This window comes from Erythrolamprus reginae, chromosome 2 (genome assembly GCF_031021105.1).
Source record: "Erythrolamprus reginae isolate rEryReg1 chromosome 2, rEryReg1.hap1, whole genome shotgun sequence".
Lineage (NCBI taxonomy): Eukaryota > Metazoa > Chordata > Lepidosauria > Squamata > Dipsadidae > Erythrolamprus > Erythrolamprus reginae.
In genome coordinates this window covers 273,656,252-273,677,642 of record NC_091951.1, presented here as the reverse complement: position 1 = coordinate 273,677,642, position 21,391 = coordinate 273,656,252, and the positions used below count along the sequence as shown (strand labels likewise).

The following is a 21,391-nucleotide window of genomic DNA, read 5'->3' as shown; positions in this document are numbered from 1 at the left end:
GAGCCTAGATTTCCCTTTAATTTATCCCAAAAGTGCTTTTTCAATAGGCAACTGTTTTGCTTCTCATCCAAGAAGCTTCTTCAGCTCTCCTCCTGAAAAAGCACATTTGGGACAACCCTCACCTGGATGACTGAGAATCCCTAGACTCTAAGTTTTGATAGCTCTAATTTAACAAACAAATCATATATGATTTAAGGGTGCATATTATATATACATTGAATAATATATTAAAGTATGTTTTAAAAACTTACAGCTGTCTGAAATGCAGCATTCTTGCCCACTATATAATAGGTTAGTGCATTTTTTAAAAGAATAGAATACAATTTTTTATTGGCCAAGTATGATTGGACACACAAGAAATTTGCCTTTGGTGCATATGCTCTCAGTGTACATAAAGAAAATATATATGTGTCAAGAATCATGAGATACAACACTTAATGATTGTCACAGGTTAAAAATAAGCAACCAGGAAATAATATTAATTTAAATTGTAAACAATATGTAAGTCATACAGTCCTAAGTGGGAGGGGATGGTTGATAGGAACGATGAGAAGACTAATAATAGTAATGCAGTCTTGTGAATAGTTTGACAGTGCTGAGGATTTTTTATTTCACTGTTAACAGAACAATTCTGTTTTGTTGTATTTATAAGTGTATTGTTATAACATTTATTATGACCTCAATTTAAACTGAAACTGAAATTTTTAATATATTTTTAAGGAAAAATGTCTCTTGTACTGCTGCTTATATAAAGGAGAATGATACATCTTTGATTAAATTTAACATAATTTGGCTAAATAATTCACATTATTTAGAATTATGAATATCATTTCAAATTTTTGAAAAATATATGCTAGTTATTTATAAGTTTTTCTGCTCAGTGTCACTGGAATATCAAGAGCAAACAAGAAAACCTTGAGCAAATGACAAAGGATAAATGTTTTTTTTAAATCATTCTGAACTACTGTAATGCTCTCTCCATGGGGCTACCTTTGAAAAGTGTTCGGAAATTTCAGATTGTGCAGAATGCAGCTGCGAGAGCAATCATGGGCTTCCCAAGGTATGCCCATCTTACACCAACACTCCGCAGTCTGCATTGGTTGCCGATCAGTTTCCGGTCACCATTCAAAGTGTTGGTTAAGACCTATAAAGCCCTTCATGGCATCGGACCAGAATATCTCCAGGACCGGCTTCTGCTGCACAAATCCCAGCGACCAGTTAGGTCCCACAGAGTTGGCCTTCTCCGGGTCCCGTCGACTAAACAATGTCGTCTGGCGGGACCCAGCGGAAGAGCCTTCTCTGTGGGGGCCCCGGCCCTCTGGAACCAGCGCCCCCCAGAGATTAGGATTGCTCCCACCCTCCTTGCCTTTCGTAAACTTCTTAAAACCCACCTCTGCCGTCAGGCATGGGGGAACTGAGATATCTCCCCCTGGCCTATATAATTTATGCCTGGTATGTTTGTGTGTATGTTTTTTTTTCAAATAAGGGGTTTTTAGAGACTTTTTAATATTAGATTTGTGATATATTGTTTGTATTATTGTTGTGAGCCGCCCCGAGTCTGCGGAGATGGGCGGCATACAAATCTAATAGATGATAGATAGATAGATAGATAGATAGATAGATAGATAGATAGATAGATAGATAGATAGATAGATAGATACCGGTAGATAGATAGGTGCCAACATTCTCTTTAACTAACAAGAGAACCAATATTCTTCCAGTTATTGAGGTACATGGATATCCATTAACTTCATCCACTCATGATCTTTAGGTTTAATCATTCACTTACGGAGGTTTTCAATAAAAACAACTCTGATCAAATACAAGCATTCCAAGAAGTCAGTTGATTTCTGTCCTCCAGAAAGTAGGCATGTAGAAGTAGTGCTTTGTTACATAAAGGCTGTACTTTACATTTTTTCAGAGTCTATATAGGGACTTTACCTTGCAATGCTTATCAAGGAATCCTCGGAACTGATGCTGTTCACATTCTACACTGTAAACCAGAAAAGGAAAAGCCAATTCCGTCTCACAATGATATGGCAAACAATGATCTGAGGGAGCTCATGAACTGAGCTAACATTCAACTCACATGAGGCTATTCTATGACCAATTCTCAAGAGACTTAAGTATGTAGTACCAGCAAAGTGTATGGAGCTGTTACACAATAAGCATGCAATATGTGCAGTTGATCTTTATTATTAAACTAAATAATTCATAATGTTCTAAAGGAGTTGGGCGGCTTATAAATTTAATAAATTAAATTAAATTAAATACAGGAATAACTCATAAAACAAATGGAAAAAAATATTGTATAGGGTGGTAGCCATTTCTAAAAATATTAGCAATAGAATAGAAGGAACAGAACATTAGTCTAACTTGCAGGTCTATTCAGTTGTAATTTTTTTTAATTTTTGCAATTGAAGTCCTTGATTTAAAACTATGTACTCTAAAAACCTGATTACGAGCTTGTGAACGACTTGCATTCATTCCTGTGGAGCCATTCACTATTGTAGGGCTGGGGGTAGTTAAGAGATAAAAGTGATTTCATAAACACAGAGAAGTCCTGGATTCTTAGAGGCTGTGCAGTTGCCAAGATCTGAATATCCTAAACAGAACCTGTTCTTTATTACAGTTTTTCTCTGTGAAAAACTCAGGAAAACCACCTCGGTTTGGTGGCAGTTCCACAACTGGAGTTTGATTGAAGGGGCCAGGCAATTCCAGGGGGCAGCAACCGCAGAAAAAAAAGGGCAGGAAAAACGACCGGTAGCTCATGACAAGGTTCTCTTCCTTTCCCCGAGGCCAGTTGTGAGAGGAAAGGCCCGTGTCTGTGGCCTACTGCAGTGTTTCCCAACCTTGGCAACTTGAAGATATTTGGACTTCAACTCCCAGAATTCCCCAGCCAGCAAACGCTGGCTGAGGAATTCTGGGAGTTGAAGTCCAGATATCTTCAAGGTTAGGAAACACTGGCCTACTCAACCGAAGATTTCCTCACAACTAAGCAGTCGCCTCCATCTGTCAGGATGAAGGGACAATAGCAGTCCTGCTAATGGGCTCCTGGCTCCATGCGCAACCTCCGATTGCTTCATGCGTCACTCCAAGGAGCGAGGGGCGTTCGAGGAATAAACCCTTCGGCCGGGAAGTGAGGAAATAACTTTGCAAAACCGGGCTCGCTTTCTCCCTCACGAAGGGCGGGGGGGGGGGAGAGAAAAACAAAAGTAATTTAGTGAAATTTAGGTCTTTTGTTAAACTGTGTGGAGTAATTCAAGATCGGGCTTTTCTTTTACACACGCTTGCAGTGAACAGTCGCGAGCGCATGAGCTTGCCAGTAAGTAAGACAGGTATTAAATTCAATGAAAATGTTTGCTTCCGATTAAATAGGGCAACCGGAGGGGTGTGTGTGTGTTTAATTCCAATTTATTCTCAGCTGCTGGGCCGCTTCCCGCCTTAAGGAGTCGGAAAAAAAATATAATTCTTTATTATTGGCCAAGTGTGATTGCACACACGAGGAATTTGTCTTTGATGCACACGCTCTCAGTGTACATAAAAGAAAAGATACATTGGTCAAGCATCACTTAATGATTGTCGTAGGGGTCAAATAAGCAATCGGGAAAAAACCCGACGGCGGTATTGTAAGAGGACTTAACGCGTCCATTGCGCCTGGCTGTTGCCCACAAAGGCATCAGGTGCTTTTTGGGTTAGAAGCGAGGTTGGCTTTAATCACAGCATCGCCTCAGTAGGCAAGCCGCTGCAAATACACCGCGTCGTTCAAAAGCCCGGCAAAATCTACACTGCTTTAAAAAAAAGGGGGGGGGGACACTTAAACAACAGAATATAACTCCCAAGTAAATCAAAGTTATATGAAATCAAACTGTCCACTTAGGAAAGCAGCACTGAGTGACAATCAATTTCACATGGTGGTGTGCAAATGGAATAGTTGTGCCAAGGAAATATTCAATGAGATTTCATTCATTCAGATCTAGGATGTGTTCTTTGAGTGTTCCCTTTATTTTTATTTTTTTTAAGCAGTAGTTTCGCCTGAGGAAGCAGCAGCAGCAACAAAACCCGTGGGCGGCGGGGCGAAAGCCGGCCGTGCCTTTTCGGCTTTTGGTGAAGGCTTTCCGAAGCGGCCGCGCGTCTTACGAGCTCGTTGCAAAACGCCACCGAAATATGCCGAGCGCTTCCGACTTGGAAACTCGAGCGGCCGTAGCGGGGTGGGTGTGTTAAAGTCGTTCCCGAAGCCCCCCCGCCATTCGCCTCGCACAAATAACCTCCGCGCGTTGCCTACGACGGCTCCCCTTTCCAGGGGCGCGCAAGGCCTCCCCGGGCGCCGCTCTCCCTCTCTTCCTTTCCACCCCTACGAGAGCCGGGGTAGGGCCTCGCGGGAAGGCTCCACCCCGCCAAACTGAGGGGAAGAAAGGAAGGAAGGCTGGTCGAGTCCCGCCGGGGGAGACGCGGGCAAATGCTTGTTGGGGGCGGTGTGGGGGGGAGGAGGCCGAAGGAGGCGCTTGCGGCCGACTGGGCGGAGCGGCGCCGCGTCGGGCAGGGCTGTTTCTTTCCTCCCCGCCGCCAGCGGGGCGCGAAGGGGTTGGGTGCCATTGGGAAGAAGGAGCGGTTGTGGTGGACGGCAGAGAGCGAGCGAGCGTTTCGACACCATGCCTCAGCCACCTCCGCCCTGAGCTCCTTCCCACCGTCTCCTCTTCCTCCCGCCGTCCTCGAGGCCCCGGTAAGTGCCGCCTTCCTCCTTCCCGCCGGCCGGGCGCTTTTCCCTCAGAGGATCTTTGGGGAAAGGAGCCCCGCGCGCCCCGCATTCCTGGCGAGCGCTTCAAGGGCTCCCTTCCCCCACCCGCCCACCAACTGGACTTCCCCCCTCCGGCTCTTTCGGTCTTCCCCGGGATCTTTTCTCCGGTGCCCTTTTTGTTGTTGTTGTTCTTCGTCTGCCTTGTCTCTCGCCTCTTCTCCCTCCTCGGCTGCAGAGGCGCCTGCTTGGTGTCCCGCGAGCTTTCTTTCAAATGCAGAGCAGCTCCTTGCAGACTCCGAAGGAAGAAAAAAAATTTTTTTTTTAAAGCTGCTCCGGCCCCGAAGAATGGGGGGCCACCTTCTATCCCTTTTCGCTAAAGACCAAACTATCCGTCTGGTAGCAAAGTGATAGACGCGAACTGTACAGATAAACTCCTCGACTTGAAACAGTTTATTTAGTGACATAGAAACATAGAAGATTGACAGCAGAAAAAGACCTCAGGGTCCATCTAGTCTGCCCTTATAGTATTTCCTGTATTTTATCTTAGGATGGATGGATATGTTTATCCCAGGCATGTTTAAAATTCAGTTACTGTGGATTTACCAACCAGGTCTACTGGAAGTTTGTTCCAAGCATCTACTATTTCAGTAAAATTATATTTTCTCATGTTACTTCTAATCTTTCCCTCAACTAACTTCAGATTGTGTCCCCTTGTTCTTGTGTTCACTTTCCTGTTAAAAACACCTCCCTCCTGAACCTTATTTAACCCTTTAGCATATTTAAATGTTTCGATCATGTCCCCCCTTTCCCTTCTGTCCTCCAAACTATACAGATTGAGTTCATTAAGTCTTTCATGATCAGTTTTATGCTTAAGACCTTCCACCATTTTTTTAGCCCTTCAGTGACCGGTCACAGTTACAGCGGCGCCTATGAAAAGTGGCGATGGTTTTTCAAAGTTACAACCTTTTCTTGGCATCACAATGATCGTGTACTGTAATCAAAATGACAACTGGTTCCTCTTTATGACCAGCGCAAGATCATATGATCCTCTTTTATTGCAACCAACTGACAAGCAAAGCAAACAATGGGGAAGCCAAGTTTACTTAACAGCCAGGTTATCTGACTTATCAACTGCAATGATTCACCTAAAAACTGAGGCAAGAAAGGTCATGAAATGAGGCAAAATTCACTTTAAAATGTTTCATTTAATTGAAATGTTGAATTCCATTGACATAAGTTGAGGATTACATGTACGTCTCTCCCAGGACTGTTTTGTTAAGCCAATGCTTCTCAATTATTTTCTGTTATGCCCCCCCCCCCCCAGGAAGAAGTAAACATTTCACGCCCTCTCAACTCAAGAGCAGGGGTGGGTCAGTGGACACAACACCTGGAACATGACGGAGTTACAAGTCCTATGTAGGACATACGTCTCACACGCCCTGCCCAACTTGCCACCTACAAATTGCGCCCCACTGCAAGATGCATGTCCTACCTGACACTTGTACCAGTACCTCCTTTGCCTGCCTCGGCATTGTGTCCACGGCAGCCCGTTCTAATAGAAAACATCTCGCAAATTCAAGAACTCGCAAGATGTTTTCTTTTAGAATGGGCTGCCCTGGACACAATACCAAGGAACGCAATGGAGGTACCGTTACAAGTGTCAGATAGAAACATAGAAACATAGAAGACTGACTGCAGAAAAAGACCTCATGGTCCATCTAGTCTGCCCTTATACTATTTCCTGTATTTTATCTTACAATGGATATATGTTTATCCCAGGCATGTTTAAATTCAGTTACTGTGTATTTACCAACCACGTCTGCTGGAAGTTTGTTCCAAGGATCTACTACTCTTTCAGTAAAATAATATTTTCTCATGTTGCCTTTGATCTTTCCCCCAACTAACTTCAGATTGTGTCCCCTTGTTCTTGTGTTCACTTTCCTATTAAAAACACTTCCCTCCTGAACCTTATTTAACCCTTTAACATATTTAAATGTTTCGATCATGTCCCCCCTTTTTCTTCTGTCCTCCAGACTATACAGAGTGCTGCCAAGAGTTGAACCTTATTTAACCCTTTGACATATTTAAAGGACGTGCGTTCTACTCCCTGCAGCAAAAAAAAAAAGCACGTTTCCTGGGGTCATCTGCTCCCCACCCCGGGGGCGCGCCCCATTATTTCAGAAGCACTATGTTAAGCTAAATAGTCCTCCCAACTCTCTTTGAGTGCCATACTGCAGCCTTTTCAACCCATTTTCTGGTTGGTGGTTGGTAACTGGCATCTAAAAAACAGCTGCTCCTACTGCTTAGCTGAGGGGGAAATATTTCAGAATTCACCTTTAAAAAAAAAAAAGTGGAATAGAAACATGAACATATTTCTTCATCCCCTCTTCTTTTCTTTAGGAATCCTCCACCTCAGGAGCTTTTTGTGGTTTACAGCTTCCACATTCCTTACCAGTGACTTACCTCAGGCAGCTGTGGCCACTGGTTGATTGATTATGTGCCATGAAGCCCCTATCAGATCTTGGCAGCACTTTTCTCCATGATGATGTGTGTCTCTAACCTGACCTTGCAAATCTTCCAATCATGCAGCTATCATCAGTAAAACGGATCCCTTTTCCCCCCTTCTTCCTTTCCCAGTATAGGGTAGATATGCTTTTTAAACTTAAAGTTAAAAAATTGAACTGAAACTTAAAACTTGTTGGTTTTTCATCCAAAGATAATTGGGTCAGGGTTTTGTACTCCTGGGAGGTCAGTTAAGTGCTCCCACACAGTTGGGCTAATGCCGGTTTATAAAACCTTCAAATTCTGTGTATATTTGGTCACTGAACTCAAGAAAAATATTGCAAATATGAGTGCTGAAATTGGCAACCAAAATAATTAGAAATGTGTAGTCTTGAATTGACAGTTTTTACCTGAGAGGCAAAAAAGATACAGTATGGAAAGAATTCTTTGTCTTTCCTCAATGTTAAATCTTGGTGTCATCTATGAGATTTAAGATAAATCATAGAAAGTGCTTTTTTAAAATCTGTCACAATTAATTTTACAGGTTTAGGTGGTTTTAAAAGTTAATCGTCAAAGAGGATTAACTACTGGTTTTGATGATTGTAACTTGTGTCTTTCACCCATGTAATTCAATCTTATCTATAACTATGATTGTAGCAGGGCTTCCCAATTTTGGCAACTTTGAGACATGTTCAACTTCCAAAATTCTCCAGACATGTATGCTGATTGGAAACACCTGATATATGGTCATTCCATTCACCATTGATTATTGACTGTACACAGTGTGGTTGATGCAACTTGTTATACAATTTCATAAAAATCCCAGACTGATCATGGATTGAACTCAGTAATTTCTCAAGGATCACTAGGAAAGGAACTCAACATTGAAACTACCAAACACATCCAAACACAACATATTTTGTTATTTCTGTCAGAATGGGAAGCTACAGAGGAGAAAAAAGTGCTATTTATTGGCACACTATACATGCACAAACGCACATTTACATATGTTCTCTGTATTGTAGTCAATCCACCTATTGAAGATGTTAAACACATACAAATGGGATGTGGTCCACAGATTGGTTCCTTCAATGATTACAGTATTTGTCACCAGGCCAAAATCGCCAGGATTCCTTCAGCTCTGCCACCTACTTTCCTGGAAAGAATTGCTATGGAGCAATGAGAGGATTTGGAAATCACTGATCTGGCAACATTTAAAAGATCCCCAAATAGAGTGCTTCCAAACAAGCTCTTACTCAATGTTAGCTGTCTTACACTCTTATTTTAGGAAAAGTAGAAGATAGCCAAAACAAATACATTTTCTAGCATCCTTTTGGGAGAAGCAAGAGATGGCCAAGGACAGAACTGCTCAAAATTCTATTAAACTATGTATTTATGCACAGTATGAAATACAGAATTGTATCCAGCAGACAGTGAAAGTTGCATATTAATAATTTCATGTGATAGATCTAATGTGTCAGAAAGCTCCGTCTTTTAAAAGCCTGTTAATACATCTTGAATTCTTTAATGGAAAGTACTACATTCCATAGCTGTGCCAAGACTGTGTGGGTACTTCTGGCATGTGCAATCTTGCTGAAACAAAATGGAAAATCTTCATTTAATGAGTTCCTAACCAAAATTAAGTAAGAATACTCAGTGTAATGAAATTAGGTAAAAAGAAAACTTATTCTTACAGTCTTGGAGATGTTTGCCTCATTTGGGAGTTCAAGCACTAGATGTTAGCTCCTATCTACTTTTAATAGTTAGCATGCTCAGTCAATTATAAAAGATAATACTTTCAGTAATGATGTATAAATGAGTTTTACAGTGATAGTGTACTATGCTGGCATTAATTGTGACAATATAAAGCTAATTAGTACAATGCTGTGGATAACGGCATAATTATGACCATAGCCAAAGGCTAGTTTAAAAAGTATCTTTATTTGCGCTCAGCATATGGCATACCCAACATAAAATTTAATTATCTAAATAGGTTACAAAGTTTAATTGATTAATGAAAACTTAACAGGCTTCCTTAATTTTTAAAACAATGCATTTTTAATACAAGTGCCTTAAACATTTACAGCCAGCTGATGTTGTCTGAACAAGGATTCTCATTGGAGAGGAAGAAATTTATGTTCCTCTTAAAGAATACAGTATTGATTATTGAATACAGTATCCTTAAGTTACTGGAGACAGAATTTCTGTTGCTAAGCAAGGCACTTGTTAAATGAGTCACACTCAATTTACAACCTTTTTGCCAGGTTGTTAAGTAAATCACTGCAGTTCTCAAATTAATCATGTCTCTAAGTGATTCTGGCTTTCCCTTCCTGTTACCTACTATATCCTGATTCAAATTAGTAAAATAGGAAGGCCAACGCATCTAGAAAGCACACGCTTGGGCATGGTTGGTCTAGTAGATTTGCAGATGAACCTGACATTTTAGGATTGGATAAAACCAAGGGAGTTGTTTACTTCATTCATTGTGTGCCAGTATAAAAGAATTATTTTACACACTCAAGTTTATGTGCTTTTTTTTAAAAAAACAATCATTAAGGCTGATATCAATAGTGAAAGAATAGTAATATTTTAAATTACATTGTCATATATGATTAGTATATCTCAATAAAAATGTATACTGTTGATACCAATAAGATAATTAGAATCTTATTGGCTTGGTAGTGAGCCATACAATAGATCAGTGTTTCCCAACCTTTTTTGAGTCGTGGCACATTATTCACATTTACAAAATCCTGGGGAACATTGAGTGTGTGTGTGTGTGTGTGTGTAAAAAAGTTTGGACAAAAAACCCCTCTCTTCCTCCCTTTCGCCCTATTTCTCTCTCCCTCTTTCTTTCCCTCTCTCCATCCCTCTTTCTTTCTTCCTCTCTTTTTGCTCTTTCTCTCTCCCCCCTTCTCTCTTTCTTGCTTTCTCTCTCTCTTGCATTCTTTCTCTCTCTCTCTCTCTTTCTCTGTCTCTCTTACTATCTCTCTTTTATTCTCTCTCTCTCTCCTTTGCTTTCTCTCTCTCTCTTTCTCTCTCTCTTGCTTTCCTTCTCTCTTGCTTTCTTCTCTCTTGCTTTCTCTCTCACACACACTCTTTCTCTTTCTCTCCCTTGCTTTCTCTCTCTCTCTTGCTTTCTCTCTCTTTCTCTCTCTTGCTTTCCTTCTCTCTTTCTCTTTCTCTCTTGCTTTCTTTCTCTTTCTTTCTTTCTCTCTTTCTCTCTCTCTTCCTCTCTTTCTCTATTTCTTGCTTTCTTTCTCCCTTGCTTTCTCTCTCTCTTGCTTTCCTTCTCTCTTTCTCTTTCTCTCTTGCTTTCTTTTTCTCTCTCTTGCTTTCTTTTTCTTTCTTTCTTTCTCTCTCTCCCTCTCTTTCTCTTTCTTGCTTTCTCTCTCTCTTGCTTTCTCTGTCACACACACTCTTTCTCTCTTTCTCTCTCCCTTGCTTTCTCTCTCTCCCTTGCTTTTTCTCTCTCTTGATTTCTGTCTTGCTTTCCTTCTCTCTCTTTCTCTCTTGCTTTCTCTCTCTCCTGCTTTTTCTCTCTGTCTCTTTCTCTCTTGTGCACCACGCCGGCAACAGAGAGAGTGAGAGAGCGAAGAGAGAGTGGGGGGCGGCTTGCCGGTCTGCAGCCCCCTGGATCAGCGGCCCTGCATGGCCCCAGCATGGACTCCGCCATTGCCTTCGCCTCCGCCTAAGAGGCAGCAGCCACATTCACCCCTTCACCCTCCCAGGTATCCATGGCGCTCAGTGCCCGGCCACGTGCCGCCTCCGCCTCCCAGTACCCCGCCCGACTTCTACCTGCATGAATGGGTGGTGGGGCGCCACGAAGGGCGGCGCTTGAAGGCCACCACGGTACCGTTGTTGTCATCATGGTGCAAAGCCACGCAGTCCCGGATCACTCGCTTCTCCGTCCAGCAAGCCGTCTGCTTGGGAAAGCGGTGCGCTTTTTAAACGCGCGCTTTTCAAACGCGGCGCTTTCGTGGGCAGCCGACTTTGCTGGCCGGAGAAGGGAGCGATTCAGGACTGTGTGGCTTTGCACCACTTCAAAAATTTCTGCGGGAGGGTTTTCCTAATGGCTGTGCAGGCGCACGCCCACGCAGCTTAGAAGCAACAGTGGCCAGCGCCTTCCCACCGGGCCCCAAAAGCTCACTTGCCGTCACCGCCAGGGAAGCTCCAGCCAGGCCGGGCTCGCAGCACACCTGACCGCGGCACACTGGTTGGGAAACACTGCAATAGATTAGAACAGTGATTTTCAACCTTTTTTGAGCTGCGGCACATTTTTTACATATACAAAATCATGGGGCACATTGAGCAGGGGGGGTTGTGGGGTGGAGTGGGGGGGGGGCTAAAAAAAGTTTGGACAAAAAAATTCTCTCTCTCTTCCTCCCTTTCACTCTATTTTTCTCCTTCTTTCTCTCCCTTCCTTCCTTTCTCTCTCCATCCCTCTTCCTTTCTCTCTTCCTCCCTTTCGCTCTATTTCTCTCCTTTCTCTCTCTTCCTTCCTCTCTCTCTCTCCATCCCTCTTCCTTCCTCTCTTCCTTCCTTCCTCTCTTTTTTGCTCTTTCTCTCTCCCTCCTTCCCTCCCTCTCTCTCTCTCTTTCTTTCTTTCTCTCTTTCTTTCTTTCTCCTCTCTCTTGCTTTCTTTCTCTCTCCTCTCTCTTGCTTTCTTTCGCTCTCTCTCTTGCTTTCTTTCTCTCTCTCTCTTGCTTTCTTTCGCTCTCCCTCTTTCTCTTGCTGAGCTTCGCGGCACACCTGACCATGTCTCACAGCACACTAGTGTGCCACGGCACACTGGTTGAAAAACACTGGATTAGAATATGGTATTGGTTCCACTCTCAGGCAGTTCAACACTATTTCACAGACGTGGGGAAGATTTTTTTTGCCTTCAAGAAAAATATCCAGTAAACTGGTTGATTATAGGCAAATCATTTACATATTCTGATATTTATTCACGAGGTGGGCCAAGATACCATTTTAAATTAGCAGTGCAAGTGAAAGAAAATTTACATATAAAAATTTTGATTACATTTACTAGACTTCTGTTCTGACCTTCACTGACTAAATATTACTGCCATACCCACAATCATAGTCCATATTTATGACAATCTTTTCTCACATCCCAAACCCACTTTTTATAAGCGTGTTTAATTATTCCAATCTTGAGCACAATTGAACATTTGTTGAATTATTTTTGTATGCCTAGATTTAAAAACTCTACAATGATCTAAATTTTAGATTCTAAAAGCTTATTCCAATTATGTATTGTATTGGATACAGTGATTAAAGTCCTTTAAATGTTGGTGAAATTTCCAAGCGTGTTTTCTCAAACGTATGTGTTTATTTGCTTGACAAATCCCTGTATAAAAATAAATTTTAGTTGAAGCTTGACTTAAATTGGAAAATTTCATGTTTTGGGGGGGTATATTATGTAAAAGATGGGCTTCTTTTCATTGCAAGTAATTTTAATTTTTTCTTTTAAAAACCATTCATTTAGCCATTATGTTGTCTTTTTATTGGAGCTGCTGGAATAATCCTTTTTATTCTTGTTCTAGTAATTGTATAACATGCACACCGTTGGTTCCAGGGGAAGTTCTCCTTCCTTCCTTCAGCCACAGAATGGAAGCCGCTATAAATCTGCTTACGTCCCAGGAAGAGTCGCCCCACTTCGTCCTCCACCACCTTCAAATCACCAAGCTTCAGCCAAATTTTCCTGTGCACGACAGGAAGCTCTCGCCACAGTAGCCTCTTCAGGAGATCCACAAAGCTGTCAAGCAGAAGCAAGAAGAAAGAATAAGCACAAAAATACATTTATTTGCTTTGCCATATCCAGCTTTTCATTTTTTATTGCACTTGGAATTATTTTGGGCATAGCATCAAAGTATGCTCCTGATGGTAAGTTTCAGTAAGTTGTGCTCTTTATTGAATATTGCTACTGATGGGGAGGGGGGGATCCCTCTGTGCTGCTGTTACGTAAGAAAACTACAGATTTTAAGTGCAGTGATTTTATCTATGATGGGTTGGCATGATTAGGCTTTTATCTATGATGGCTTGGCATGATCAGGCTTTTAACTATGATGGCTTGGCATGATTAGGCTTTTATCTATGATGGCTTGGCATGATCAGGCTTTTAACTATGATGGCTTGGCATGATTCGGAAGGGAATCGAAAATAAGTCGGTAAGTGTTGTATTGCCTCTGTACAAATCGATGGTGAGACCACACTTGGAGTACTGTGTACAGTTCTGGTCACCGCACCTCAAGAAGGATATAATGGAACTGGAAAAGGTGCAAAAAAGGGCAACAAGAATGATAAAGAAAATGGAGCACCTCCCTTATGAAACCAGGTTGCAACGCCTTGGTCTCTTCATCCTTGAAAGACGGTGTTTAAGGAGTGATTTGATCGAAGTGTATAAAATCATGCATGGGATAGAAAAGGTGGATAGAGAAAAATTCTTTTCTCTATCACACAATACTAGGACAAGGGGGCACTCCCTAAAGCTCATAGGTAAGAAAGTGAGAATAAATCAAGGGAAATATTTCTTCAGTCAGAGGGTCGTTGGTTTATGGAATTCACTTCCAGAAGAGGTCGTGACTGCTGTCAGCCTTGATAGCTTCAAGGCAGGATTAGACAGATTCATGGATTCCAAGTGTATCAGTGGTTATTGAAACGGATGTCCATGTGCCGCCTCTATATTGGTTGAGGCAGACAGGAGTCCCTTGAGTACCATTTGTTGGGGGGTCAGGGGAAAGGGAGGGTCTTGCCTTCTCTTTCTGCTCAAGATCCCCAAGGACAATTGGTGGGCCACTTTGTGACACAGAATGCTGGATTCGATGGGCTTTGGCCTGATTCAGCATGGCTCTTCTTATGTTATTATGTTCTTATGATTAAATTATCCTTAATTTGGAAACTAGCAATTTTTTAAAAAAATTCACCAACTTTACCTACACACTCAATCATATACCATAAATCATATCAAAACATACATAATTATACATTTTGGACAAATATGCCATAAACAAATATCCTAATTTTGCACCTTTAGTACTTTCCCATCTGTTTTACTTCCATATTGCATACTACTACTCTCCCTCTATCTCCCTCAATTTTTAATGATGACAATCCTTTAATAGATCTCATTTTTCTGATATATCAAAAATCACAGAAGATATTGTAGTTGGTAGGGTTGGTTAGTGTGCATGTAGTTCTGAAGTTGGTTTTTTTATTTTTCTCCACATCAAAAACATACATAACATCACACATGTCTTTATATGCATGTATTATTGCTTAAAAACAGTAATACAATAACCTAGTTTTAATTTTATTATTCAGTCTATCTCAATCTTTTCTCCACTCTTTCTATCTCACATGGCTATTCCACTCCAATACCTACTTTCTTATACCTTTTCTCCCCTTTTCTACTATCATGCCCTCTTCCTCCTTCTCTGAGTCCCCTTCTACTCCTTTCTCTCCTTCCTACTGCCTCTCATTTCTTCTTTCCCCTTTCCTACTACCATCTCCTCTTTCTTCCTTCTTGCTTCTCTACATCCTTTTCTACTCTCTCTCCTTCTCTCCTACTTCCTCTTACTCCTCTAAATCCTTCACTGCATGGATAATTCTAGATAACAATTTTTTAAAAAAAATATTTTTATACTTCAATACAACTTAAAAAGCATATATCATCCACTAAATATAATCATTAATACTTCTCAATTTCATATTCATTACTCTCGGTATTGTCATTCATGCTGCCTTCTTTGTCTAATTTTGTCACCTGAATTACACGAATTGTTTCATTTTTCAATTAAATTTTAATGCTATTGCTTACTTCCTCTGATAGTTATTCTCTCTGGCTAAATAAATCTAATCCTTTCATTCATTTCCTTACTTTCTTACTCATCACTCATTTTTCGTAACCCTATCTTAACTAAATGCCCCAAAGATAATTCTGCTGCGGCTTGGATGGCTTTTGCAAGCCAATTTCCACTGCCGCCAGTTGAGGGCCCTAAGTTGGTTCTCTGTGGGGTATGCCAACTCCTACAAAATCCCCGATAACATCCCTCTTCTTCACGGCCCTTCCAGGACAGTTCTGACCTGGTTCCAATTGAACCAAGTCCCCAGGCGACAGAGATTCAGGGTTCCACTGTGGAGTGCGGGGAACTCTGTGTCACCGCGGTGCTTGGCCATGCTCCTCTCCTCTTTTTCTGAAAATATATTTGATGTCTTATCAACACATAAACACTCATTCTGAAGTACAAAACTACATTTTATACTGTACAATACATCACATTTGCCACAAAAGCACAAGAAATACAAGTTTTTCAAAGCCGCTTAATTAAAGAGTCTGGAACTCAAAACAGTCTCAGAAACGCCACCAAAAATGATAGCTGAATTATGCCATTAAATAATGGAGAAGGTAACTTATATTTAATACAATTAATATTAATTAGATTATAATGTAAGCTAAATTTAATTTCTATGCTTCGTACCTGGACTTGCCGTGTTTTGTACCTGACTTTTTTCATGAAGATTAAACGTCATTAGATATCTCCAGTGATTTTTTTTATGTTAATACACACACATATCCACATACATAGTTATATAAATATGCTTATGCACACACACATTTGAAAAGTAAAGGCTGTTAATTTCAAACTAATATTATCTGTCAGGCAGTGTAGGAGCTCTTTGGAAGTGTGTGAGTGAAATGTGCAGTTGTCAATGATTTATCAAAGCAGCCATATCTCTGCAGGATTACATAGCTGCTATCACGAGACCTCCACATTCTGGGTAAACCACAGTGTTTGGTTTGAAGGTTAGCTGAATGTAATGGAATAGAATAGAATGGAATTCTTTATTAGCCAAGTGTGATTGGACACAAGAAATTTGTCTTTGGTGCTTATGCTCTCAATGTACATAAAGGGACAAATACATTTGTCAGAATGTTACAAACCATATAGACATACTGTACCTTTTAACAAAGTTTGCTGTGCTGTGCTGTACTACAGTATGCTATGTCTTGGTTTGATTGGCTGCTTGAAAAACCCGTTCTCTGGTGGGTGTGGGGGTTTTTTGGGGTTTTTTTTTGTATATTTGAAAAATTAAAAGGAATAACTGGCCCATTTGATAAATGGTTAGAATTTATATGATGGCACTTCAGCCCTCTTTTTTAAAAGAAACTTTAGAGTCCACTTTAAAGCGAAAAAACAAAACCGTATTTTGATTTGTGATGATGTCTGTATTGTGCACTTGTGCATAGTGGATGCAATCCTTGTTAGAGTTTGCTGCAAAGATTCATTTGAAGTTTTTCTATCCCTTTCACATTTTAGCTGCAAAGGAAAGAGTTACAGTACATTGCTGAATAAGGATGTGCCCATGATTAGTAGAGATTCCTTTGTTTTGCCTGCTACTAAGCAATGTAAATACAGGCAATCTACCAGGAAAAGATTTTTTTTTGTGCGTTTTGTGTTTTTTGTGTTTTCCAGGTGGAGATCCTTTCCTGGCCATAGCAGCACAGCAGCTAACAATTCCTTCTATAATGTTCCATTCTGCCAGGCAAAAATTGCAATACTTGAGGGATCTAGTTAGCTTACCAATGAAAACTATTTGTGTGGGGTGGGGGTGACAGGACATGATAGCTGTCTTTCAGTACTTGAGGTGCTGTCACAAAAAAATTCCAGGAGTGACTTATTACATAGGGCACCAGCAAGCAGGACAAGAAGTAATGGTCTATGAGTCTACAGAGAGGGGCGGCATACAAATCTAATAAATAAATAAATAAATAAATAAAAATAATAATAATAATAATGGGTGGAAGCTTGTCAGAGAGATTGATTTTATTTATTAATTTGATTTTTTTAGGCTGCCCTTCTCCTTAGACTCAGGGCGGCTTACAACATGTTAGCAATAGCGCTTTTTAACAGAGCCAACATATTGCCCCCACAATTCGGGTCCTCATTTTACCCACTTTGGAAGATGGAAGGCTGAGTCAACCTTGAGCCCGTGATGAGATTTGAACCGCTGACCTGCAGATCTAGCAGTCAGCTTTAGTGGCCTGCAGTACTGCACTCTACCTACTGCGCCACCTCAGCTCGTGAGATACAACCTAGGGGACATTTTCTGACAACGAGAGCAACTAATCTTCAAGCGACTTTAGTAGTGGTTAAATTTGTCTAGAAACATTTCCTAACTGCTGAAGTTGTCAAAAAATGAAAATATTTTTTAAAGCAAATGAGTTATTTTATTTGCTGGTGAAAAAGAAAGAGAGGACTTCTTAATATTTTGCTCCCTAAATTAGAAGGCTCCTAAATTACTAGAATTTGTTCTGGAACGAGAGCTTCGGGTACATACCTACTTCAGTAATACTTTCTCCAGTCAGCACCTTTCGTACTTGTTGACTATGATCCTTGTGATCTCCAGTCAGGCCTTCAGCTACTTTTAATGACAGTGGTCATATCTGTCAGTGGCCATGGTAACTGTTAATGATTGAGAATTTAGTCCAACATGTCTGGAGAAGACTGATCTAGAATATAGTTTGATTTCAGTACTTGTGACCAAGGGCACCTTACTTACTAAATAAGAGTTTTGGAATGTTCAAAAATTACTGGACTATAACCATGATGATGAAGCTATGGCATGCATGCCAGAGGTGGCATGCAGCGCCCTTTCTGTGGGCACACAGGCAGTCACTCTATTTCAGCTCTGCCATGCATATGCATATGGTCAACTTGTCTTCAGGTCTCTGCCATGGGGGCTGTGCATGCATGGGCGTGCATGCATGGCGGGATGGGGGTATGTACATGTGTGGGGGCTGAGCACATGTGCAGAAGCCGCACTCACATTGCATTTTGGGGGTTTGGGCGAACGCTTTGAGTACTCAGTCCGGAAAAAGTTAAACATCTCTGGATTATAACATTAAAATATTTGCTAGATCAATGTAAATTTGTTTTCAAAATTGGGCATTTTATTTTGATTTAAAAATTAGGGGTGAGTGGTATATTATCACTGCTGTAATAATTTCCTGAATACTGTGATACTTTAATTGCAATTATTATTGTATTACAGAGAACTGTCCAGATCAAAATCCACACCTTAAAAACTGGAATCCAGGACATGATAGAGAAAAGAGAATCGTAATCCAAAAAGGAGATTTCTTCTGTCTCAATGTGGATGCCACAGTACATTCCATAGTTATACAGGATGGAGGTAGGCAAAGCAGTTCATAATGCTAACCTGAATGGTATATGGGCAAGGGTTTTCTAACTTATTTATGCATTAGCTGTAGTTACTTGCTAAATAGACATCTGGAAAAAAAAATCTGCATTAAAAGTTACTCACGTGACCGAAGCATAGTTCCCACCCATCTTTCCTTAGTCTGTCAGTGGCACCCAACCTTTAAGGCACCAAGGCCAAGTTCTGTAAAGAGAGGTTTGTTTGTTGAACTGGGGCGTGGTTTGCCAGCGTCCCATGGATGGGGCTTATTTGCATGCCCAGGTTCTAGCATTCCAGGTACCGGTCCACAGACCAGGGATTGGTGGTCCCTGCTCTATGCAATCACTTTAGGTACAGTTTTCTCCAGCTTCATTCAATCATTTTCTCCCAGAAAACCCTGCCCTTTTGTGATAATATGCTCTTAATTTCTTTTACTAAAATATATGCTCTTTACCCTAGTTTTAAGTCTGAATTGAGCAATCTTATATATAGGTAATGTTTTTGTCTCCGTTGTTAGACTTTGATCCTTGACACTGTCTTTATTTTATGCTAATAGCTGTGTGCAGCAGTACTACTATCAACTGAAAGGATATCTAGGGAGCAGCAAGAAAAATGAATAAATAATTTCCTGCTACAATTTTATTACAATAAATAACACTCACTGGCACATTCCCATTGTTATACACAAAGAAACTTATCTACCCAGGGAAACTGATAAGAGTTTTATGACAGTCCTAGCCATTATGTTGTACTTTAAAATCTGATATGATTAAAGAGACAGGGGAAATGTTCATTGAATGAAATTAGTATGGATTGGCTCATTGCTAAGATATTTTTCTCTACTTTGGGTAGTCCACGTTCAGTATTATTTCATTTGACATCTTTTGAAAAACTGCATCCGTTCAGGCTATTAATAGAGTTCCAAGAAATTACAGCGGTCATGCTGCCAATTGCAAAAATCCACATATGTCAGAATTGCTGTGCATCTTGGCAGTTGTCCATATTTACTGCAAGTGATATCCCAAGGAGGAAAAACGGTTGAATAACCACCCAAGTTTAGAACAGATACTTCAAATCATTTTATCGGAAGGAAGTTTCCTCCCAGTTTATTTCCTGTCCTTTGGAGAAGGAACACACAGCTAGGGTGATAATATATACTGTAATGGTGGTTCACCAAGCTGTCTCCTAGATGGTTTGAGGCGAAAATGTCCCATGTTCCAAGCCAGTAGAAACAACTTAAGTTGCTCAAGAATATTTCCAGGAAGAAGCAAAGAGAGAAAATGCACACTAAATTACACTAGTAAACTCTAAAGAATGATGTAGAAAATAATGGCAAATAAGATAGATTCCCCCTGCCACAAATTATTTTCCTGAGAACACCATTTTTTCTTCTTCTTTTATACATATAAAAACTACTAGGCATTCATTTAGTAACTTATTTTGTTTCTCTGATATCTTCTTAGCAAGTAAGTTAAAAACAGTACTTTCTCACTATCACTATAACTATAGTAAATAGGATATAATTAAGTAGCTATTAAAATTGTGTACCCAATCCCTTTTTTATTTAAAATCATCTTGGGCTGTATATACAATAGTTATTTCACTTTGATATTTTCTGCTGTTGTGTCCATTTTCATTTTTTTTAATGCATGGAATCTTTTACTGTATTTCTTGCTGCTCTACCAGATATACCAAGCAAATGAAATACTGCTTAGCCATCAGTGTTTTAAGAACCTTACACAATAAGCTTGGCTGATAATTTTACAAGAAAGTGACCAGATTTATTAAGACAGTGTACAACATATCTTTAAATATTAATGCATATTTACATTTTTCAATGCTGTTTAGTCCTTATCCAGCCTTTCTTTGACCAACCCCAAGAATGTATTTCTTTCATACTGTGGATTCAATCCACATTCACCCATTGTCTTATTTATTATAGCCTATTGCTTCTTGTTCTAACACCCACATCTCATTCTTACTTACCCTGATATATTTAGTTCTCATTTTAGGAGAACAAGATGGCATAAGCTTTCTCTTATACATTCTTATATCTTTGCAAACATTGCATTTCAGTCATTATTTGCAGACCTTAATATTTCTCTATCCATTTCCCCATCTTTAAGTGATTTTTTTTACGAAGGTATAAAAGTTTGTATCCTTATTCTAGATTTTTGCATTTACTTAGAACTTTCAATTTATCATTCTAACAAACATTTTCATACCTTCCATTGGTGAAATTCAGTATTCTTCTATGCCATTCTATAATATACTATTTTCACTTGGTTCTAAGCTGGGGTCTTCAAGCCCCTGAACGCAGCCCATTTGGAACTGGCCCACAGAAGTGGCAAGTGAGCGCATATGTACACAACGCCACTTGCACAAGCAGTGGGCATGCATGCGTGCATGCCAGGGTGGCTAAAAATCAATGGCGTTTTTTAAAATGAAAAATCGGATTATTAAATTAAAATTGGATTTTTAAATTTTTATCGAATGTATTTTAATAGAATTCTTTTGGAGTAAAAATCTATCTAAAGATAGTTTTCTATTTAAGATACAAATTTAGTTTAATGAGCATAGTTATGTAGCATCATGCTGTATATTCTGCTATATTTACATTATTGGTAAACTCATTCAATAAATTCAAGCTCTGCAAGTTAAATAGGAAATATTAATTTTGTTTGCAAATAATATTGAAGATCCTTATTATCAGCAAAAATGAGTCCTTACATTTAAAGAGCACCTGTCATCATGGTAACGCCTGTTAGCGGGCATCCCTCACCTTTCATTGTGTCACTGCTGCATCACCAGCCATCCCATTAAAGTGAATGTGACTGTCAGGGAGTCAATAGCGGGTCAGAGAAGGAGACACTACAGGACAGAGATGACAGTTGCTCTTTAAAAATGATGATTTAAATCAAGCCTTTTTACTAGTGATTTAAA

The 21,391-nt window shown here is 40.1% G+C and overlaps 1 protein-coding gene across 1 annotated transcript in view; it reads left to right on the top strand.

The window, feature by feature from the left end:
• Positions 1-4,487: 4,487 nt before the first annotated feature.
• CEMIP2 (cell migration inducing hyaluronidase 2) overlaps positions 4,488-21,391 on the top strand; it is a 65,093-nt gene continuing 48,189 nt past the window's right edge. Inside the window, exons 1-3 of the mRNA XM_070742655.1 lie at positions 4,488-4,723; positions 12,793-13,132; positions 18,302-18,442. Coding sequence (XP_070598756.1) covers positions 12,805-13,132; positions 18,302-18,442 — 469 coding nt within the window. The 5' untranslated portion in view covers positions 4,488-4,723; positions 12,793-12,804. The remainder of the gene's footprint in view (positions 4,724-12,792; positions 13,133-18,301; positions 18,443-21,391) is intronic.